Source organism: Podarcis muralis, chromosome 7 (genome assembly GCF_964188315.1).
Source record: "Podarcis muralis chromosome 7, rPodMur119.hap1.1, whole genome shotgun sequence".
Lineage (NCBI taxonomy): Eukaryota > Metazoa > Chordata > Lepidosauria > Squamata > Lacertidae > Podarcis > Podarcis muralis.
Window position 1 is genome coordinate 80,282,417 of NC_135661.1, and position 21,801 is coordinate 80,304,217.

General features: G+C 48.5%; 1 protein-coding gene across 1 annotated transcript in view; it reads right to left on the reverse strand.

Annotated features, from left to right (window-relative positions):
* CADM4 (cell adhesion molecule 4) overlaps positions 1-17,328 on the reverse strand; it is a 146,949-nt gene extending 129,621 nt beyond the window's left edge. The window contains exon 1 of the mRNA XM_028742363.2: positions 17,146-17,328. Coding sequence (XP_028598196.2) covers positions 17,146-17,239 — 94 coding nt within the window. The 5' untranslated portion in view covers positions 17,240-17,328. The remainder of the gene's footprint in view (positions 1-17,145) is intronic.
* Between the last annotated feature and the right edge of the window lie 4,473 nt (positions 17,329-21,801).

Genomic DNA, 21,801 nt, shown 5'->3' on the forward strand with positions numbered 1-21,801 from the left:
GATTATGTGGGGTGGGGCTTACCTCTCCCCCCTCCTCAATATTTTATTCAAGTTGGCAACCCTGGTTTCCTTTAATTCTTCTGGATAGAGGGTGCAAATGTGCTTTAAATGCATGGTGTGTAGGTAACCTTTGCCTGAGTACGGAATGTAAATTCGAGTAGGTGGAGCAAGAAACATTCCTGCTGCCCCCAATATCCCTATCCACTTCGGCTCCTGCGCACTCCCTTCTTGACATTCCTCTGTTGATCTGGGAAGGTCCACACTGGGGAGAGCTTAGGGGCAAAGCAAGCAGGGGCTGGTGCACGTGGGGCCACTGGGGGCAAGATGGCATGGGCCCCCTCTGCATGTTTATATTCCCCATTCAATTATAACACCCGATCAGACCTATAGCGGTAGCATTTGCCCGCTTATAAAGCTCTTGCTTTCAGCACATGCTTACAACTATCCCATGTTGCAAAGGTTGCGGAGAGAGGCAGAGGACAATGATCAGGCCTGGGCCATCTGGAGAGCTTTTGTAGCTAGATGAGGAATTGAACCGTGCTCTCGGTCACACAGAGCACCTGAGAGCACCTCAACTCTGGGAAGGAGAGGCACTTAAGACCGCAGCGGAGGAACGGAGGTCAGAACTTCTTGGGTTTGGCTTCCGAGACGGAAGTGAGGCATGGTGCCCAGAGAAGAGTTCTCTCTCCCCCACGTGCACTGTTGGCTGTCCCGGGAGTCTGATGGCCTCCTTGGCACCCGTCTCTTCATTAATGCCGTCCTATTATATCCGGACAATGATGGATTGGCAGACCCAGCAAGGCTGGCAGAGGTGAAAAAGAACTGGGCAGCTATGAACAATGTGTGTCACAGGAGAAAACCTACTTATCCCCAAATGACCTCCTTCTTCCAGTAACTCTACTCTACCATTTAGGAGGATCGGCAGCCCTCCAGCTGCCACACCCGACAATCTGGTGTGACCATATCTTCTGTTGACACACACACACACACACACACACTCCAGATCACATCCATGAACTCTGAATTAATCCCTACAGAATAGTCAGCCTCCCTGGTCCATTATCTGCAATCTTCCTCTAGAGGCTAATAGGCCTTTTTTCAACCCACCTCCACACAGAAACAGCGAAAGCTGTCCTTTAACCACCAAGCAAAAGAGTATTTATTAGTGTGGCCTTCTCCCAGTCTTGGGTCCCCAGATGTTACTAGCCTACAACCACCATCATACAACACATTCCACCTGGTAGGATAACCAATTTGTGCCATACAATCAGCATGCATGCCTACGGTGGGATGGTTGTGGGCAGCGTAGTCTCCGAAAGAGACACAGCTTATTTACATGGATGAATCATTGCAATTCTACCTTCTGAGACAGGAAAGAGGTCTTGAGGGCTGTTGAATGCTGGGATACAGGAACGTGGAGAATCCTGCTCGTGTTTCCCAGGTATCAAAGGCAACAGAGCAGCGGATTTTCAATCTCACGAGCTAGCCGTGCGCGGAGACAACCTAGGGCTCCTTCTGAAGCTAGGCAGAGCTCAGGTGAGGAAACTTGTGGCCATCCATTCTTTGCTAGCTGGGGCTGATGGGAATCAGAACCTGACAGTATCTAGCCGGTCGTAGGTTTGCCATCCCTGAGCTTTAAGAATGTTTCTCAGGGACGAGTTATGAAATGGAAGCTTTTCAGAAAGGAAGTGCACCCAGCATGCTAAGACATGCTCTCGTTTAGCAAGAGGGGATGGCAAGGCCCATTGTGAAGAGCATCCTGCCACACATCCCATAACCCTCTGCCACACACAGGAGTTTCCTCAGAGGATGGAGCGATGTAGAAAAGGCTACTGAAAGGAACACAGCTTGGAAAATGAAAGAGGAAGGGACATCTCTCAGGGGTTGTGCATAGGCTTTGCATGGTTCAGTCCCCAGCATCTCCAAAGTAGGGCATTTCTGAAGCCCTGCAGAGTCTGTCAGTGTAGACAGGAATGAGTTAGATGGACCAGTGGTCTGGCTCGGTTTAAAGAGGTCTCCCTATGTTCTTAGATTTTTGTCGTGTTTTCGTCTCTCATGTTGTCTGATTTGATGCTTTCCCCACCCCAGCATGACCAGTTTCTAAGTGAGATTCAGGTAAGGCCACAGGTTCCAGGCAAAGAGAGCAGAAGTCATTCTATTCTGGTCCCTTTACAGCTGCCAAGTCTTACAATATGTTCACAGTTCAGCAAGGATTGCAGACGGGAGCCAGGATGGAGGCTGAACAAGTGTGAACACAGCTTGAGAGAGGCTCCATCTTCAGCAATTCACACCTCATTCATCAGCCAGTAAAACAACTATTTCCAGCCCAGGGTCATAGAGCTAAAAGGGAGGGGGGGGTTCAACCTACCCTGTCCTGAGAACTCAAGGTGGGTAACAGGACTTTAAAAGTGCCCACCTCACCACCTCTCCAGAGCTTCTAAAGTGCTAAGAGACAAAAGTTAGAAGTTGGAGGAAGTGTACATCTTTGAAAAAAGAAGACTTTTTCTTTACGATCATGGGTAAAGAGCGTTGTGACAAGACCACCAAATGCAGAAGTGGGGACATTTTGCAGGGGGGAGGGGAACACAGAGAGCTAATGTTTGGGAGCAAAACTAAAAACAGACACGCTTCTTCTGATTTCATTATTACATTTCTGTCCCACCATCTCTCCAAGAAGCTCTAGGTAGAGTACACGGTCCTCTCCTGTCCCAAGTTATCTTCACAACAATCCTGTGAGGTAGGTTAGGTTGAGAGACTGTGACTGCCCCAAGGTCAACTAGTAAGCTTCATGGCTGAGTGGGGATTTGAACCCCTGGTCCCCCACATCCTAAGTCACAGACACACCATACAGTTAAAGCACAGGGCTTCCTCTCAAAAAATCCTGGAAACTGTAGTTTGCTCCCTACAGAGTTACAATTCCCAATGCCCTTAAGAAACTACAGTTCCCAGGATTATCTGAGGGAAGGTATGTGCGTCAAATGTGCTCTAAATGTATGGTGTTGGTGTAACCTTGGCGTAACACCTGATTATATAAACTTCAGGCCCTCAGGTGGGAAGCTCAGTGTTCAACCCAAAAAAGGAGCTGTGAAATCTGTCCTTACCTTACCCAAGTCAAATAACCTGCCTCAAGGATTCAAGCAAAACACACTCTTTCTAAATCATTTTCTATAAGGAAAGGAAATGCGAAAATTACAGGCGGACTCTCACCCAATCTTGTAACCAATAATTCATGTATGTATCCTCTTTCTCTCTCTCTCTCTTCAAGTTCACATCAAAATGGGCAAACAGTGGTATCTAATGCAGAATGCCGATTAAAGGGAACCTGGTAAACTGACAGTCTTCATGATCATAAAAGTTGAGAAACATGTGAATGGAGTCCTATGAAGGTTTGGTGTAAAAAGGGTCAGACAACAAGTCATTATTAGCAACAATTACAGTTTTCCATCCCTCATTGCTACTTTATTATCCCTATCTTGTGGCCATCTTGCGTACACAGTGGTACCTCAGGTTACATACCTTCAGGTTACATACGCTTCAGGTTACAGACTCCGCTAACCCAGAAATAGTGCTTCGGTTAAGAACTTTGCTTCAGGATAAGAACAGAAATCGGGCTCTGGCGGCACAGCGACAGCAGGAGGCCCCATTAGCTAAAGTGGTGCTTCAGGTTAAGAACACTTTCAGGTTAAGAACGGACCTCCAGAATGAATTAAGTACTTAACCTGAGGTACCACTGTAGTATATTATTATTATTATATTGGGAGAAGGGGAGAATCCATCTATAATGCATAAGCCATCCTTGACAGCTTCCATGTAGATTTAATAATAAATAAATAATCGAGAGCGAGAGAAAGTGGGTAGGTGGGATTAACAATTGATTGGCACAGCAGAGAGGGAGCAAGGAGAGAAATTAAGATAACAGGGTGGATGGACAGGTAAAAGGTAAAAAGGTTAAGGACCCCTGGATGGTTAAGTCCAGTCAAAGGCGACTATGGGGTTGAGGCGCTCATCTCACTTTCAGGCCAAGGGAGCCAGCATTTGTCCAGAGACAGCTTTCCGGGTCATGTGGCCAGCAGGACTAAACCGCTTCTGGCACAATGAAACACCGTAACAGATACCAGAGCACACAGAAACGCTGTTTAACTTCCTATTCATCTACTTGCACTGGTGTGCTTTCAAACTGCTAGGTTGGCAAGAGCTGGGACAGAACAATGGGAGCGCACCCCATCAAGCGGATTCAAACCTCCGACCTTCCAATCGGCAAGCCCAAGAGGCTCAGTGGTTTAGACCACAGTGCCACCCGTGTCCCATGGACAAGTAGGTTAATAATCTCCTATAGCAGGGTTAGCTAACCTATGGCTCTCCAGATGTTGCAGGGATGATGGGATCTGCAGTAACATCTGGAGGGCTGCAATACTGAAGGGATAGCTGAAGTCAGCACAGCATGAGACTCAGGGTCGTAGGTTTGAGCCCCACACTGGGCAAAAGATTCCTGCATTCCAGCGGTTTGGACTAGATGACCCTTGTGGCCCCTTCCAACTCCACCAATTCCATGATTCTGTGACCAGGATTCTGTGCTTCTAAGTCTGCCACTCCTGCTCTGAATCCGGAAAACGTCAATCTGAAGGAGCAACCGCATTTCCTCTTGCTAACCTCACTCTTCATTCTCTCTTTGTTACCCAAGGTCCCCCTCCTCCTCTTCCTCCACCACACGCGCACACACACACACACACACACACACACACACACACACAAAGAAAATCCTTTTAAAAACCGGAATGTCAGAAGAAGAAAACGATTTATGCAAAAATTAAGTACATGTGCACAAGCTTAATTAACTTGTGTAATTAATTCTGACTGGGTATCCTTGACACAGACTCTGGATTTGGGGGAAGCAGAGGGGGAGGGAGAGGCACAGCATGAAAGAAGCAGCGCAGCTAACAAAAAAAAAGAAAGAAAAAAAGAACTTTTCCAGGAACGAAGCATAAAAATGTTTCCTGTGCTGCCACTGCTGCCGCTTGCCTGCTTCCACACCCGCCCAAGTGGCTCTGATCAGGGAGCTCCAGGTTCTTCCCCAAGCAGATGACCTTATGCTCGTGCCTGCTCACAAATCCAGATTCCCGCCCCAGTGGTTCCAATCCCTTCTGGAGGGGGTATTATTTTCTGAATGGAAGGCGAGGAGTGAGCTGCATGCTGAGAGCCCAGGCAGCAACAGCAGCGCCACCCCTTGTGCTTCAGCTGGGTCCTGGTGCCCGGCCGCTGCTAGAGAGACTGTCAGCCCAGAGATCTGCAAAGATTGACTAAAGAGCAGATGAAACAAAATAAAAAAAAATACCTTCTAGTAGCACCTTAGAGACCAACTAAGTTTGTTATTGGTATGAGCTTTCATGTGCATGCACACTTCTTCAGATACACTGAAACAGAAGTCACCAGGCTCTTGTATATATTGAGAGGGTGGGGAGGAGTATTACTCAGAAGGGTGGTGGGAATGGGTGATTGGCTGATAGGTGTGGTTAACGACTGCAATTGGTCTTACAGGAAAAAGCAGGGGGTGAGATGGCTAAAAATAGCTGTATCATGTATAATGAGATAAGAATCCAATGTCTCTATTCAGACCAGGTCTCTCCATGGTTTTAAGTTTGGTAATAAGTTGCAATTCAGCAATTTCTCTTTCCAGCCTCTTTCTGAAATTCTTTTGTAATAAGACAGCTACTTTGAGCCTTTGTATATAGAATGTCCTGGGAGATTGAAGTGTTCTCCTACTGGTTTCTCCGTCTTGTGATTCCTGATGTCAGATTTATGTCCATTTATCCTCTGGTGTAGGGTTTGGCCTGGTTGTCCAACATAGAGAGCTGAAGGGCACTGTTGGCATTTGATGGCATACACAATGTTAGAAGATGAGCAATTAAATAGTCCTGAGATGGTATGTTTGATGTTGGAGCCAGTAATGGTGTTGTCTGGGTGTATGTGGCAGCAAAGTTGGCATCTGGGTTTATTGCAGGCTCTGGTACCAGTGTCCATGTTAAGTCTGGTTGTTATATTATTGTGGGTGAGGAGTTGTTTAAGATTGAGTGGCTGTCTGTAGGCAATGAAAGGTCTTCCTCCCAGAACTTGAGAAAGAGAACTGTCATTGTCTAGGAGAGGTTGTCGATCTCTGATGATGCGCTGAATTGTTTTAACTTGGGAGCTGTATGTGATTACTAGTGGTGTTCTGTTATTTTCTTTTTGGGGTCTGTCTTCTCTCCGGGTATCAGTCTGGCTCTGTTGATCTGTTGTTTAACTTCACCAGGTGGATATTTTAGGTCTAAAAAGGGTTGCTGTAGATCTCTTAGGTGAGAGTCTCTGTCTGTAGAGTTGGAACAGATGCGGCTGTAACGTAGCAGATGTCAGAGTTTCCCAGCCACCCCGGGGAAGGAAGCAGAGAGGCAGGCAATGGCTAGAACAGAGAAACGACTCAGGCTCGGGGCAGGAGAGGTGCAGGGGCTTAAGCAGAGCCTGGGCTCAGCTCCAGAACCTGTTTTCAATGCCAGGATGCTAAACGGCACAATGCATGGTCAAATGGGATTGTGCTTATTACATTTCTATCCCGCTTTTTCTCCAAGGAGCCCAAAGCTGTATTGTTTTTACTGTCCCATGTTATCCCCAAAACAATCCTGTGAGGTAGATTTATCAGACAGAGAGAGAGAGGCCCAAAATCATCTGACTAGCTTCAAGGCTGAGCAGTGATTTGAATCTGAACCTTCCTGGTCCTGGTCGAAACTCTGACCCACTAGTGCTACAATAAGGGATATTGTTTATTTATTTTATTTTTATTTGTTTGTTTTATTTCTATACCGCCCTATACCCGAAGGTCTCAGGGCGGGTCACATAAAGGATTACATACATAAAATCAAAATACAAACAACAACCCAATAAAAAAAAACACCCTAAAAAGAGCCAGCATTTTAAAAAAGGGTATAGGATGTAGATCAGGTCAGGCAAAGGCCTGTTTAAAAAGCAACGTTTTTGCCTGGCACCTAAAGGTGTATAGTGAAGGCACCAGGTGAACTTCCCATTCCACAGACGGGAAGCCACTGCAGAGAAGGCCCGTTCTCGTGTTGCCACCCTCCTGACCTCTTGAGGAGGAGGCACACAAAGAAGGGCCTCAGAAGATGTTGGCCTTGTGAGTTGGAGAACCTTGGTTCAAATCCTTATTCGGCCACTCAAATGATTATTTATTCTGCTCATCTCCTGCTCTCTCTTCTTGCCATCCCTCCAGAATGGCCACTCCCAACTTGCTTTGTACTCTGAGAACCACCAACAAACCCCGTGCCCGTGGGGCCTACAATTTGAGGCAAGGTTCGCTAGTTGACTTGAGGATCTCAGACGGATCTTTGCCACATGCTTTTGTGGACCATTTTATACAGCAGGGGTGAAACCTTCATCCAACAGTCAAAGCAGGAGGGATAACAACATTGATCACTTACACTTTAAGGCTAAATTAAAAAAAAAAGAAAAAAGATATGGAACAAGGGCTGGACATCCAGCAACCATGACTCTGCCCACTGACTCCCAGGCACACAGCCCCCAATGGCAGGCTGCCATTGCCCTCACTCTTTTGGCTTGTGCACAGGAGGCAACAGCTGAAGCAGGGCCAGGGTTTAATCTGACCAGGACCCTGGGAAGGACTTTGTGTCTGAAAGAATCCCAGGACTCTTTACTCCATGGAGCAGAAGGCTATCAATGGTGACATTCTTCTACCTCTATTGTCAGAAGCAACATATGCCTCTGGATGCCAGTAGCTGTGAACAAGTGCAGAGATTGCTGTTGTGCTTAGGCTGTGCTTATGGGCTTCTCCCAGACATTTGGTTGGCCACTGTGAGAGCAGAGTTCTGGGCTAGATGGGCCTTTGGCCCGATCCAGGAGGCTCTTCTTATGGCCTTATCAGAGAAGGAAGCATGGAATCCACAGAAGGAGACACTGGGCTACTCTGTCCCGTGGGCCTCTTGCTGTCAACACCTAGGGTTGCCATATTTCAAACATAGTTGTTGAGGGTTTTTTAAAATTTAAAAGTTCTGGGGTGGGTTTTGGGTTTTTTTTTAGCTTTTGGCCAAAATTGTTGAGTTTTGTTTTGTTTTTGTTTTTTTGCAAAATTGCAAAGAATGTGGACATTCTGAGCTATTTCTGAGGAAAAACAACATGGGCCGAATTCTGTCCCGGCACTGCTTGTGGCCCCAGTATTCTGTGTGCATCCACGAAATTCTGGACTTATGGCAACTCTACCAACACCACAATGATTACCACACCCACCTTCAAACTCCAAAGTGGTCTACATCAGAGGTCTACTCAGGAGCAGGAAGAAACCAGCAGGAAACCAGGAAGGCAGGGAAGTGGTTGTAAAGGTATGAATCTCAGTCACTCCCGGACCTGCACCGGGATAGTAGTTCCATATAGATCTCTTGTCATGGGCTCCAGGTTCAAAACCAGTTCTTGCAAAACTGACTGAGTTTTTAATTCCCTTCCAGCTTGAATATCCCTGAGACCTGCTTCCACACCAGCAACACCCTTGATCCTACACACTCTCCAGCTCTGCTCCTAGGATTAACTGACCTCAGACAGGGATCTGTGAAGCAGTTCTTTGCCCCCAAGCCTCTCAGTGTTCACACTGGGGAAGAAAGATGCTAAATAGGCCTATACTCCATGTGACTGTGGCAGATCTGTTTGTATATTTGAAATGCAGATCTGCCTCAGTCTGTCTGAGGTGGGGCTGGAAGAAAATCCCCCCAGGGGATGGTGGGGGATGGGGAGAGGCTTTCCTCCCATCTATGCTCATTTCCAGGATCAGAACCCAGCTGAAGGAAAGGAGGCAGGAATTGTGGGCGGAATGCTCCTTTGCTTTTCAAGACACACACCCTTATACACAATTACAGAGATCCACATTTAAAAGGTAGGTGTCTACTGCCATCATGTGTAGTCTGAGCCTCCGCTTGGGAGAAAGTGGCTGGACCGCCTGGGTTGTGTGGTGCCTGTGAGTGATTGCTGGGGTGAGGCAGTGGTTAAAGTGTCAGACTAGGACCAGGGGAAAAACCAGGGTGACCTTGGGCCAGTCACTGCCTCTCAGCCTAACCTACCTCACAGGGATGTTGTGGCAGAGAGCCATGCACACCATCTTGAACAACTAGGAGACAAAAGTGGCACAGAGACGCAATAAACCCGTAGGAGCAGGGGTTACACTGGGGCCCAGATGAGAAGTCTCTGGGGGCTGAATCTGGCCGGCGGATCTCAAGTTTCCACTCTCTCCTTTCAGACCAAGTTCAAGACCTCTTCCTCTGCCACAAGATGGAATTAGCTGCCTCAGGCAAACACGGCGCCGCACAGCGCAAACCAAGCACACCAGAACAAGCCCCCGAAAACAAAAAAAATGAAGAAACAAGTAGACATCCATAAAGAAAACTGCCATATGAGGACAAATCCCTCAGCGATCAACGGGTTTTGAATTGGCCATCTGCAACTGGCAGTGTGATTTTTCAATGTCTGCAACATTTGCTTCAAAGCACACACACACAGTGCCCTCTCGCCAGCTCCCATGCTTTGGGGGGATTTACAGGGAGTGGGTTTTGGGTCAAAGGCTGTGCCACCATACTTCTTTTTTTTGTAAATTATACAGTGGGGCGAAGCATCAGAAACGTGTGTTAAGATAACCTAAGGGTATGACTTCTTAAACCTGATATAAGTATTGTTGCTTTGACAAGCCAAGGGCAGGGGCATCTTGATTTCAAAAAGGGCTACTCCAGATAAAGGGAAGGGCAAAAGAGGAGTGACTGTTTTGAACCCCGGATGCCCCAGGACGTGATGCAGCCACAGCTGGACCTCAGAGCTGAAGTCTAGGTTCCTGCAGACCAGAGAAGCCCCAAACTGACCACCCAGGTGATGAAGGGAGCATCAAACAGATGCCAGCACTTGGGCCTGAATGGGCATGCCAGGACTTAATACTACTGACAGCCTCAGCATCCTTTCTTATTTCTGAAGGCATTTTATAGTCAGGGGGTGGGCCAGCTGGGCATAGACACGGTCACAGATGCTCACTTTATTATTTTTGCTTTTAGTGTCAGTGCAGAAGAAGCAAAACTGCATTTTTTTCCTGGAGTCATGATGGTGCTATGGTCTGAGCAGGTTTAAAATGCAGAACTGCACATGCTCAGAGTGTTGTTGCTTTTAATCAAGGTTGGCAAACCTTTTTCGTTTGTCTTCTCTCACACACACAACACACACACACACACGTTAGGAATGTTGTCTCGCATGCAAATGGTGGGGGTGTAAAGAGAAACCCATTAATTGTATGCTTCACCACTGAAGCACATGGCTGTCTATAGCAGGGGAGGCCCAGGGGATCCCTGGTTTTAGCCAAAGGGGACTTTGCTCCCTTGAGAATCTCCTGCAGCCATTTCCAGGATAACTGGTTCTCCTCTACGCAAGGCAGACCCACATCATACATGACCCAATCACACGAGTTGCCTCCAAAGAGTCCTGGGAATTACAGTTCTCTTGGGCAAGGGTGCTGGGAACTGCAGTTCTGCGAGGGGGAACTGCAGTGTCTAAGATTTTTCAGTGTGGGGAAGGGAGCCATGTGTTGGATGTGCTTTCAATGTATGGTGTGTGGACCTGCCCTGACGCAAGAGTTCTCAGAAGTGCAAGGATCTGCACCTTAGGGAGTTGCTAGGGAAGCAGAATTCTTCCCAGTACCCCTGCCATTTCATGTCATCCCATAGGGTGGTTGAGACCTATGCCCACCACCACCACCACCATTTTGTCACTAGGATGGAGGGTACCAGAAGGCCAAATGTGCATGTAGGCCTGCACCACTTTTGAGAGCAGAACCGAGCCTTCAGCTATGTCACAGAATCTGGGTTCCCTCTATGCCACAATACCTCCACTGCTGAATGCAGTGTGCCTCTCTTGAATGCCCATTCCTGGAGCATTGTTGTCCCAGAGGCATCCTGTCAGCCACTCTGTGACTGACTGGTGCTGGGCTATCTGGGCCATTGGCCTGAACCAGCAGGTTCTTCGGAGATTATATTGATATGGTTAACAAGAGGTACACTGATGAGCAAACAGTCTGGCTTGGGTTTGGTCTTTGGGCATAGCCCAGCAGTAGCCAACATGGTGCCATTGAGATGTTTCAGACTACAACTCTCAGCATCTCTGCCCATCAGCCAGGCTGAGCGGGGCTGATGGGAGTTGGAGTTCCAAACATCTGGAGGGCGCCATGTCAGCTACCCCTTGCCTGGCCACAAGACCACTTATATCCCCGGTAAGTCACAGGATGGCCACCACTAGCCAGTTGTATGTAAAGGTAAAGGTACCCCTGCCCGTACGGGCCAGTCTTGCCAGACTCTAGGGTTGTGCGCTCATCTCACTCTAGAGGCCGGGGGCCAGCGCTGTCTGCAGACACTTCCAGGTCACGTGGCCAGCGTAACAAGCTGCATCTGGCGAGCCAGCGCAGCACACGGAAACGCCGTTTACCTTCCCGCTAGTAAGTGGTCCCTATTTATCTACTTGCACCCAGAGGTGCTTTCGAACTGCTAGGTTGGCAGGCGCTGGGACCGAGCAACGGGAGCGCACCCCGCCGCGGGGATTCGAACTGCCGACCTGACGATCGGCAAGTCCTAGGCGCTGAGGTTTTACCGACAGTGCCACCCGCGTCCCCAGTTGTATGTACCCACCGCCAATTTATTGGATTCAGCTTCCAGTTTGGGGTACTATTGCTCCCTGCTGAGCTACAGACACCCACTGCAACCACCTTCCCATCCCCTTTTTCTAGCTATCCCTCTGTTCCCATTTTAACTGTTTAAATAGATCCTTTGGCCCTCCAGATACTGCTGAACTACAGCTCCCACCATCCCAGGCTTGCAGAGGCTGATGGGAATTGTAGTCCACCAACATCTGGAGGACCGAATGTTCCCCACACCTGAGACAGGTGTGGGCCAGAGGCAGTATTTCACATTTAGCCTACAATAATAAACGTAAGCAAAGAGGTGGGGAGGAGATGCAGTCTGTGCATGCACAGAGGCATCTATGTTTACTTCGCATGCGAGAGAAAGTGAGCCCTGTCACTGAGAACTAGCTCCGGGTTTGAGCCATCACAAAACCTGGCACAGACTGAGAGGCGCTTCTCTCCCGCTATTCAACCCTTGCTAAACACCCAAAACAGCAATGGAGAGCAAGCAGGAGGGAGGAGGGAGAAACTGGAACACTATTAAAAAAACCAGGAAAACAGAAGCCACCCAGAGTCCCAGTCGCACCACGGCAGCTATTTTGTGCATTAAGAAATGATGTTTCTTTAAAGTCCTCCCGACAATTAATTCTGGCATCAAAGCAGAGCAAGTGTTTTGTAAGCACATTTGCATAAAAGGGCCCAGTTGCCAGAGTGCCCGCGCATAGCTTCCCTTGGATGCAATTTTAGGACTGTGCATTCATGATTTTTTTTTGGGGGGGGGGGGTGTCTCAGAAACTGAATGGGTGCTTTAGTGTGCACCTTAGTGATCAACTGTGGGAAATGGGGAGAGAGAAATCTGACTCTCCCCCCCCACACACACACACCAGGAACAACAAGGCTGCTAATCATACAGAGCTGTCAGACGCCCACCCCATTTTGAGAAGTGTCCCTTAGTTCACTTTGCAACACTGCAGAGCACAGCAGAGGTTCCCATTCCTCCCAGAGCCTCGATGCTCCACAGAAGGGGAATGGGTGGCCCTTTGTTTCAAAACCCCACACCCCTACAGTATTCCACATTTTGAACGGGCAACGTTGGTTTTGAGCTACTGCCTAGCACTCCAGAACCTCATAAAACCTCTACGATTTTCAGGATGTTGCTTTGTTCCTCCCCCACCCTCGTTAAATATCAGAGCTTCATAGAAAATAATTGCCGTCCTTTACTTCAAACTCCATTATTCCAGAGAGCCCTTTATTTCAGAAATGTTCATCTGACAAGCCAGGCTGCCAGAGTGCTTTTATTTAAGAGACAGTCCCTTCTTCCTAGGAAAGGGGGGGGGGGAGGATCCAGCTTCGCAAAAAGAAGGATAGAAACCCAGAGCTGGTTGCCAGGCCGGGCATCTACAGGGAAAAGACGGCATTTGAGCATATGCAGAGTTCCTTCGCCTGACACTAGAGTTCCAGGGAGGGGCATCCAGGTCAAAGGCTGTGACGTCTAAGCAGGTGCGCAACGAAATACATGTTTTTTTAAAAACCAAATCTTATCCTGTTTCGGACAGGAGAAGTTATACACAGCCGCTGCTGGTGCAGGTACCCAATTTGGGGGCGTTTTCATCTGGCAACCTTATTTTTAACACACACACCCCTTGTAAGAAACAGCCGCTTGCATGATTGCAGAAGTAGGGAAATGAGGAGGGGGGCAACAGGGAGTAGATACACACATACACCCCCACCCCTCCCTCAGTGACCTAGAAAGTAGATTTACTCCAGCTATTGATTAAAGTGGAATGCAATTACCCACTGCATGGACCTGCTGGCTCCGATAAGGGAAGGAAGCGAGTTCATTGCAAAGTCACAAAAATTAAAGTCAAGGCTGGCTCCCGTCCCCACTTCCCCATTTTTTCAAGCAACCCCGGATCCTCAGCCCTCCCGGCTCTTGCTCCCTATCACTTTCTTTGATTCCTTCCCCTGCTGGCTGAAAACTACCCACCCCCCACTCCCGCCAGCCTCCTAGTCTTCCAACTCTAAAAGCATCTCGCTTCTCAGCTGAGCAAACCCTTTCATTTAGCAGCCAGAGCTTTTGCCTTTCAAACGTCCTTCTACACCTCAAAAGTTGTGGGTTGTGGGGTTGTTGTTTTTCTCCTGTTGCTAGAATGGCTCCCTTCCCCGCCCACCCTGCTTTTTGGATGCAGTTAGGGAGAGGGCAAGAGGAAGTAACCCCAACTTTATTTTGAGCTGCGCATACACACACACACACACACACACACAACACACACACTTTTCAGCCCCCAGTGAAACCTGGCCAAGCCTGGAAGAGCTGGCAAAGTGAACAAGCTTCCGGGCTCTCTATAAGGCAGGAGGGAACAAAACCAAAACTGAAAACCAGTCTAGTGCTGAACTGGAAACCCCCAGTGTCACTGATTGCAAAAACAATGACAAGAGTTCCAGAAAAGGAAAAAAGGCTGCATTTGGCATTTTCAATTCACCCCAGAATTCTGGGTTTCAAAAGAAGGGCTTGCTCCATACAACCCTGAACCATATGTATACAGGGATGGTCCCAGAAGTTTAACTCTGAGAAAAAAACAATTGTATACATGTCCTGCGTTTACTTCCAAGGAAAGGCATTTCATCTAGGAATGCTTGTCCCCACTAAGAAAAAAATATGTTCGATGAAGAGTTTTGTGCAACTCAAAAGCTTGCACACCCCAACCTAGATGATCAGGTAAAGCTGGGTCGGTTTGCTATCTTTGTATTTCCTAGTCTGTTAGGACAAACACAGGAGCCAGCATCAGTTGGAGGAAAAGGAGAGGATGTCATTACGATGTGGCAGTTAGACTAGGACCAGGCCAGACCCAGGTTCAAATTCCCACTTGGCCACAAAGCTCCCTAACTGATGCTGGCATCACAGTTGCAATCTCTCAACCAAACCTACCTCACAGGACTGTGGTGAAGATAAAATGGAGTCAGGGGAAATCAAGCATGCGGCCTTGAGCCCCTTAGAGGAAAAGTGGGATTATAAATGCAGGAAGTTTATATATTAAAAAAAAATTAAGTGCTTTGTGATGTGATTGAGCCAGGATGACTGGGTGCCCATTTATTCCAAGTCCCTCATCATTACAACCTGTCTCCCTGGCCTCACATAGTGATGAAATAAACCAATTTAGTTTGATAGGAGGGGGGTCTTTTGGAGGGGGGAGCAGAGGAAGAAGCATTTCCCAATAGGGAAAGGGTACGGAAGACCAGCTCAGAGAAGCAAAGATGAAAGGCATGGAAATTGCACTCATGCAGGCCCACACAAAGAAAGCCCCATGTGCACAACGCCACGCTTAATTCATCATCCCAAACCTTCCCTCGCCTGCCTTATAATTGCATCCTTGAGCAGTGAAGGACAGAGAGGTGGACAGCTTGCACGGAAGGATCACACAACGCCACTAGGGAGATGCACACCTGACAGGCCTGCAGGCTGGGAGCCATGCTGGAACTTTTGCCTGAGCATCCACAGACTGACCTCTCCAAAGAGAGGCTGATTGATGGAGATGCCAGCCGCTGGCAAGTAAAGTTCAGCACTCTGCCCTCCTCAGCGAGCCGCAAAAGGAGGCTTGGAATTTTGACCTTCTCAAGGAATTCTGCCCGTGTCCAGGTGGGAGGCAGAGGCAGGGGCTCATTCCCTGCCTCACACACACAAAAACGGGATCCAGAAGCCAGTTGAGCTTCGGGAGTCCGTGGAATGCCAGCCTGCTCCGATTCTGTCTTTTTAGTTTCAGCCTAGCTGGTCTATCAAAGGGACCAAACGGGTACTTAGTTTGTTTCTTCTTTGTTTCCTCTTGGTAAGGCTAAATCCTATTCCGAACGGCTTTGTTCTCTTTCCAGTCACTTCCTGCCACCCCAACACTAACTGCATCAGATGGGAACTGAAGGATACCCAGGATTTGGAAAACTGGGGAGTGGGGGTTTGGAGACCGCCATTTTTACTTGTGCACGTTCCTGCAATCCCCCCCAATCAAAACAAAATTTGAAAGATTTGCATAGAGACGAGGCCAACTGTCAGCCCATCTTGATTCTCAGCAGAGAGAGAGAGAGAGAATGAATCAATGAAAGAAAAGCAGGGAGGGATGTGGATTCGCTCCGAGGTCGACGGGAATACAGCCAGGCAGTTTTATATTCTATTCTACAAACTCAAGGCACAGGCTGGGATGAAAGGATGAGAGGGAGAGAGTAAGAGGAGGAAGGTGGGAAGCGGGCGGGAGCGGAGAAGAGATGATGTAGCTATCTGGATACCCTTTTTTTAGAACTGCGATCTCCGGTGGGGAGGGGATTAAAAAGTTAGACCAACCGAAAATGTAAATACACGCACGCAAAAGCCGAAAACGAAGCCACAAGAATGACAATGTAAGGAACTGGAACCTTTCTTGACACAGGGCTTGAAAATGTACTATTTTGCACGGTTGGTGGGGTGGGGGGGGATAGAGAAAGGTCAAGGAACTGCAAGGATCCCACCCCACCCAAAGACATAAGCAGGCAGGTCTCGCCCCCCCACCTCCCTGCAATCCAATTTTGAAGTTGACGGGGCACCGGTGCCTAACCTTCCAGGGCACAGCCTTTGCCCTAGGCGACACCCAGCTAAAAAAAAAAAGGAGAGGAAGAAAGGTACTACGAGGGAGAGAGCATGCAGAAAAGGGGGTGCCCCGATGTGCCCACAGGTCGAAGGATAAAGTGGGGGGGCACACACAAAAAGCGCCCTCTAACAAAGCCCGGCAACCACCACCACTGCAGTGACAAGAAAAAGGGGGCGGGTGGGAACCATGCCATTGTTTCCCCCTATCCACACACCCCTTTGCTGCAGCAGCCGCGGCGAATATTAGGGTCACACAATGCGGGTTGCGAAGGCGGGGGGGGGGGAGTTGAAACCCTACAGTGCGCAGAGGTTGCCCTCCCTCCTTCCCTCCGCCAGGGCCGCGGTCCCTCCGGGAAGCGCCCCCCCCCCTTGGGGAAAGAAGCCCAGGCAGCTGCCCGCCTTGCCTGCCAGCTTCACCCCTCGGAGTGGCGGCACGGGGCAGCCCGGGAAGGCTGCAGGGAGGGGTAAGAGAGACCGGCGCCGGGAGGGCAGCCCCCCAAGCGGGCCGGGGATGACCCGGTGGGTCCGTGCGCAGGCAGCGGGGGTCTCTCCTGCTCTCCTCGCCCCCGCCCTGCTGCCCCGCGCTCTCCGCGGTTCCTCCTTTGCGCGCAGCCGGCGCTTTCCTTCCTCGCTCGCTGCAGGAGCGCTTCCAACGCGTAGAGGACAAGCGGGCAATGCCAGAGCAGAATCGCCCACAGCAGCCCGGGAGGGGGTGGGGAAAAGAAGCAGCCGGGGGGGGGGGTTGGAGGGAGGGAGAGAGAGAGAAAGAAAGAGAGAGAGAAGGGGGGGTAGACTAACACCCCCCCCCGCGCGCCGATCTCCGCGTCTCCTCCGCGCTTACCTCTGCCAGCAACGCACAGCAGTAAAATCCCAGCCGCGGCCACCAAAGGCGAGTGCCTGCCGCCGCCGCCGCCGCCGCTCCCTGCCGATCGCATCCTGCCGCTTCCCCTCCGGTCTCTTTCTCTCTCTCTCTTTCTCCCTCTCGCCGGCTCTGCACCTGCACTCGAGCTCCCCCAGCGTTAATCTATGCTAATGAGATGCGGCGAGGGGGGCCGGCCCGCGGCGGGAGGGGGCGGGGCCTGCCCAGAGAAGGGGGAGGCAACTGTTTACAACTCCCATGCGGGAGAGGGAGGGAGGGAGAGCGGGGAGGAGGGGCTTTCCGGGGAAGGGGCGGCGCCGCCTCTTGGCACCGCCCACTCCAGGAAAAACAACAAGCGCGGCTCCTGTTCTCCCCCTGAAGTTCATCAGCACCCAGCAGAGAGGGAGGTTGGGGCCGTGCTGGGCAGCAAACGCTCCTTTGCAAATAAAAAATTAAAAAATGAAATGCAAAAAAAATAATATTTATTCTTTATTATGCACAGTGTTCTGTAGCCCCGCGCCACCCCAAAGCTGCCGGCGAATTAAAAAAAAGCCACCACAAACCAAAATAGTAATCCTCTTACGGTGAACGTAACAAAATTATTAAAGCAGTAATCATGTTATTACTGTAAGTTATTTCAAGTCGCAAGATTGGTAAAGAATTGAGCCCCCTAAAATATGCAAGCATTAATGCTGCGAGGAATTGTGAAATATGCACTGAAAAGCATATGTATTATACATATGCGCATTATGCAAAGGCAACAGCTCCTGCAAACAGCCTTTTCATTATTACAGAATGTGTAATTCTTGGTGAGGCGTCTTTAAAAGAAAATCATTTTTTCTGCCAAAATGCAAAGCTAATGGCTTTTTTTCCCCGTGCATTCACATCACCGCTCCATACCAACCATTCAAAATGTATTGTGCTGTATTTCAATGGAAGGAAACTCGGTATCTACTAATCACATCCACGGCACATTTGGTGGGCCGCTCTTAACAATCCGCAGCTCCATTAAGCAATCTACAGACAGAACTGAGAGCAAAGTTATACCCTTCCATTTGACCGATGAGAAAGCGAAAAGCAGCTCTCGCATTTGATCCAGGATCCTTCAAAATGAGAAGAAGCTGTGGCAGGTACATCTGCCTTGGAGCGTGAAAGGAGTTCTGCCCCCTCAAGGTCAGCTTCCTGCACCCTAAAGTGTGGCTAGGATGCACACAATTCAACTCATCTCACTTCCTCCAAGTAATAATGAGAACTTAGCTTACAACTCACAGAGTTCCCAGCACCCCGAAGAAACTGCAATTCCCATGATTCTTGGGGGGGCGTGCATGCTTCGTATGTGCTTTAAATGTATACATCCGTGTCTCTGCACACAGGACAGATTTTCAGATCCCAGCTTTCCTTTTCTCTTTTTAAAAAAATCAGAGATCTCTTTACCAGCGCCAGCTCAAATTTCACTGACTGAGGCAAAAACAGAAAGTTTAATTGTGCCCCACATAGCGGTTAAAATATAATATTGTTGCATCCTTGGTTAGGGCATTTTATTCTTTTAAAATGTTGCAAGGCGCTTTGAATGATATTGCTCTTGTTTGGTGTTTACTGCGGATGAGTGGGAATATAAACTATCTAAAATAAATATTTATTGGCGTTTATGACCCTCTTCACCATGCAGTCCCAGGGTGGGTCACAAACAGCTCCATTCAATTAAACAATGCAATACATTAACATTCACTTTTCATTTTCTCTTTGGTCAAATAGAAGGGTACACTCTGCAGAGGCCTGGACCAAAAAGGTTCATCTTGACCTGACTGTTTGGTTTCTGTGTCTGGAGCACTGGGGAGAAAGGTATTGTCAGGGCGAGAGCTTAGGGCAGATGGCCCAGGGCTGCAATCAGCAGAATGAAAAGGAATCACAGAATCTTAGAGTCGGAAGGGACCCCAAGGGTCATCTAGTCCAACCCCCTGCAATGCAGGAATCTCAGCTAGAGCATCCATGGCTGATGGCCATCCAACCTCTGCTTTAAAACCTTCAGTGAAGGAGAGTCTACAACCTCCCAAGGGAGCTAATTCTGCTGTCGAACAGCGCGTACTGTCAGAAAGTTCTTCCTGATGTTCAATAGATTCTCTTTTCTCGTTCCATTGGCTTAAGTATTAGGGGAAGGTTGTGCCATCTTCCATTGTTACCAGTGTGCACCTGAACTCACAGGTGTGCAGCCAGCACTCCTGTATGTTCGTATACACACTGCCAAGAAGTTTTAGGATCTTTTTGCTGGAGTTATGACATGTGCTCATTATGGTTGTGTGTCAACCCTTAACCTTATGCCCACAAGAAGCTCTCACGCAGAGGAATAAAGAACGCTTGGTATATTTTATGAAACAGGAGTGCTATGCTGCCTTGGACAGCAAAGTTACAATCTAAGCAGGTAGCAAATTCTACAAAACATGTGCACCAATTTTGCCATAAACCCACACTAGAAGTGGAGTGGGGCGGACACCTGTCTTTAAAGTGAAGCAGAAGTGGAGTTCTGGGTAAGTGCCCCCTCTAAGACCATTAAGTCCAGACTTGAAAAACCATCTAGCTGCACCACTGGGACTATTCTGCAGGTAGCCACTAAATTACCCCCTATTACAGAAAGGAGGTGTGATATTTGTGTTTGTGACCCTGAATGGTTGTGTTGCGCCCCCTAGTGACTTGGCACTTGGGACAAAACTCCACCGGAGACGCTGGCCCTAAATGAATGGGCAAAAGCCCCTCCATCTATATGTAGGTTACAACTGATCCTCTAAGATGAAAGGCCCTGTCTAAATGCCAGCCCTTATTATTCCCCTTTAATGCTGCCTTAACCATCAGAGGCTAGGATTTTACTATTTTCAATCATTAGGCAAAAAACATTTAATGCTTCAGCAGTAAAAGCTCTTCCTCTTGGTTGTTAAACTGTTATTGCAGCTTGGAAGGGAAGCAATTATGTGCTCAGATGTACGGTCTGCAAAGTACTGCCTTACCTTGCACCAGGTGACTGGGGGTAAGTCCTCAGAGAAGGATGTTGCACCTATGGTTCAAAACAAAACACATTTTTACACTCTTAAAAAAAGCAGCAGCAGCAGCTTGCCTAGTCCAGGAGACTGTGGACAAATTTAAAATAACCACCCAAGAACAGTATACACAAACCTACTAAGATATAAGAGCTAAATAAATACAGCTCAGAAGCGGGAAATATTGCATGCTTATACTCCACACTGACCTGCACCACCAAATCACCAGGACTAGCTCAAACATCACTCTAAACCACAGTTACACTTAACTATGGTAAAAAGTAAAAGGTAAAGGACCCCTGGACGGTTAATTCCAGTCAAAGGAATTTTTTACCATACTATGAGGTTGCGGCACTCATCTCGCTTTCAGGCCGAGGGAGCTGGCGTTTGTCCACAGACAGCTTTTCCGGGTCATGTGGCCAGCATGACTAAACTGCTTTTGACGCAACAGAACACTGTGACGGAAAACAGAGTGCACAGAAACACCATTTACCTTCCCACCGCAGCGGTACCTTTTTATCTATTTGCACTGGCGTGCTTTCGAACTGCTAAGTTGGCAGGAACTGGGACAGAGCAATGGGAGTTTGCCCCATCTCAGGGATTCAAACTGCCAACCTTCTGATAAGCAAGCCCAAGAGGCTCAGTGGTTTAGACCACAGCACCACCTGCATCCCTGGTCTTAACTATGGTATAAAGGTGAACACACCAGATGCTGGTGCACAGGGGGAAACTCTTCCTCCATTCCTGATGCATTGCTGCACTATGCAAACCTAAGCCATGGTTTAGCTGGGATCGTAGTTTGTCTCTCTCCAAACCAACCACAAGCTGTACTTGGCTTACCGCTCATGGTTTGTTTGAGAGAGTCAAACCATGATTCTGGGTTTGGAAACTGGCTTATCCTAATGCTGGCATAACTCAGGGCCGGCCCATTCACAGGGCAAGGCAATGCAACTGCCTCAGGTGGCAGGATCCATAGAGCAACAGATCCCAATGCAGATTTTTATCCCACCCCCAACCCCCTGGTTCATGATGCAGACCTTCACTTACTGCTTATTCCCTTGTTGTTTGCCTGTGGTGCCAAAATAACTATTGTTTGAAGCGACAAGCAAAAAAGACCAATATTTCTTGGTGCTTTCAATAAGCTCAAGTTCACGGAATGAGTTCCCAAGCTCCAGAGCACCCAGATGCTCTCCTATACATACATGTTATATCCCTAACCTGGCACCTTGAATCTTTTGACAAACTGGGATATAACAATAAGACAAAAGTAGGTGGGAGACCAGTTAGCTTCGCTGGCCCTCATCCATTGTGGGCAGTTTGTCAAGGCAGAAAAGATGGATGGAGCCATTAGCACTTCTTATTCAAAATTCAATTAAGAGGTGCAGATTGCTGGGAAAGGAGAGCAGTGCAGACTTGTGGAAGCAGGGTGGCCATGTGTCCCACCTGACACAGGACAGTCCTCTACTGGAAGGGTTATCAGATCCAAGTTCAGTTGAAAAATAAGGAACCGTATGAATAAAGAGCAGTGGGGACCTTGGAATTGCCCATTGAGAGTTAACACCTGAGCAGCAGGCTGAGTAGGTACACTTGAAACCTCTGGCTTAAGAGA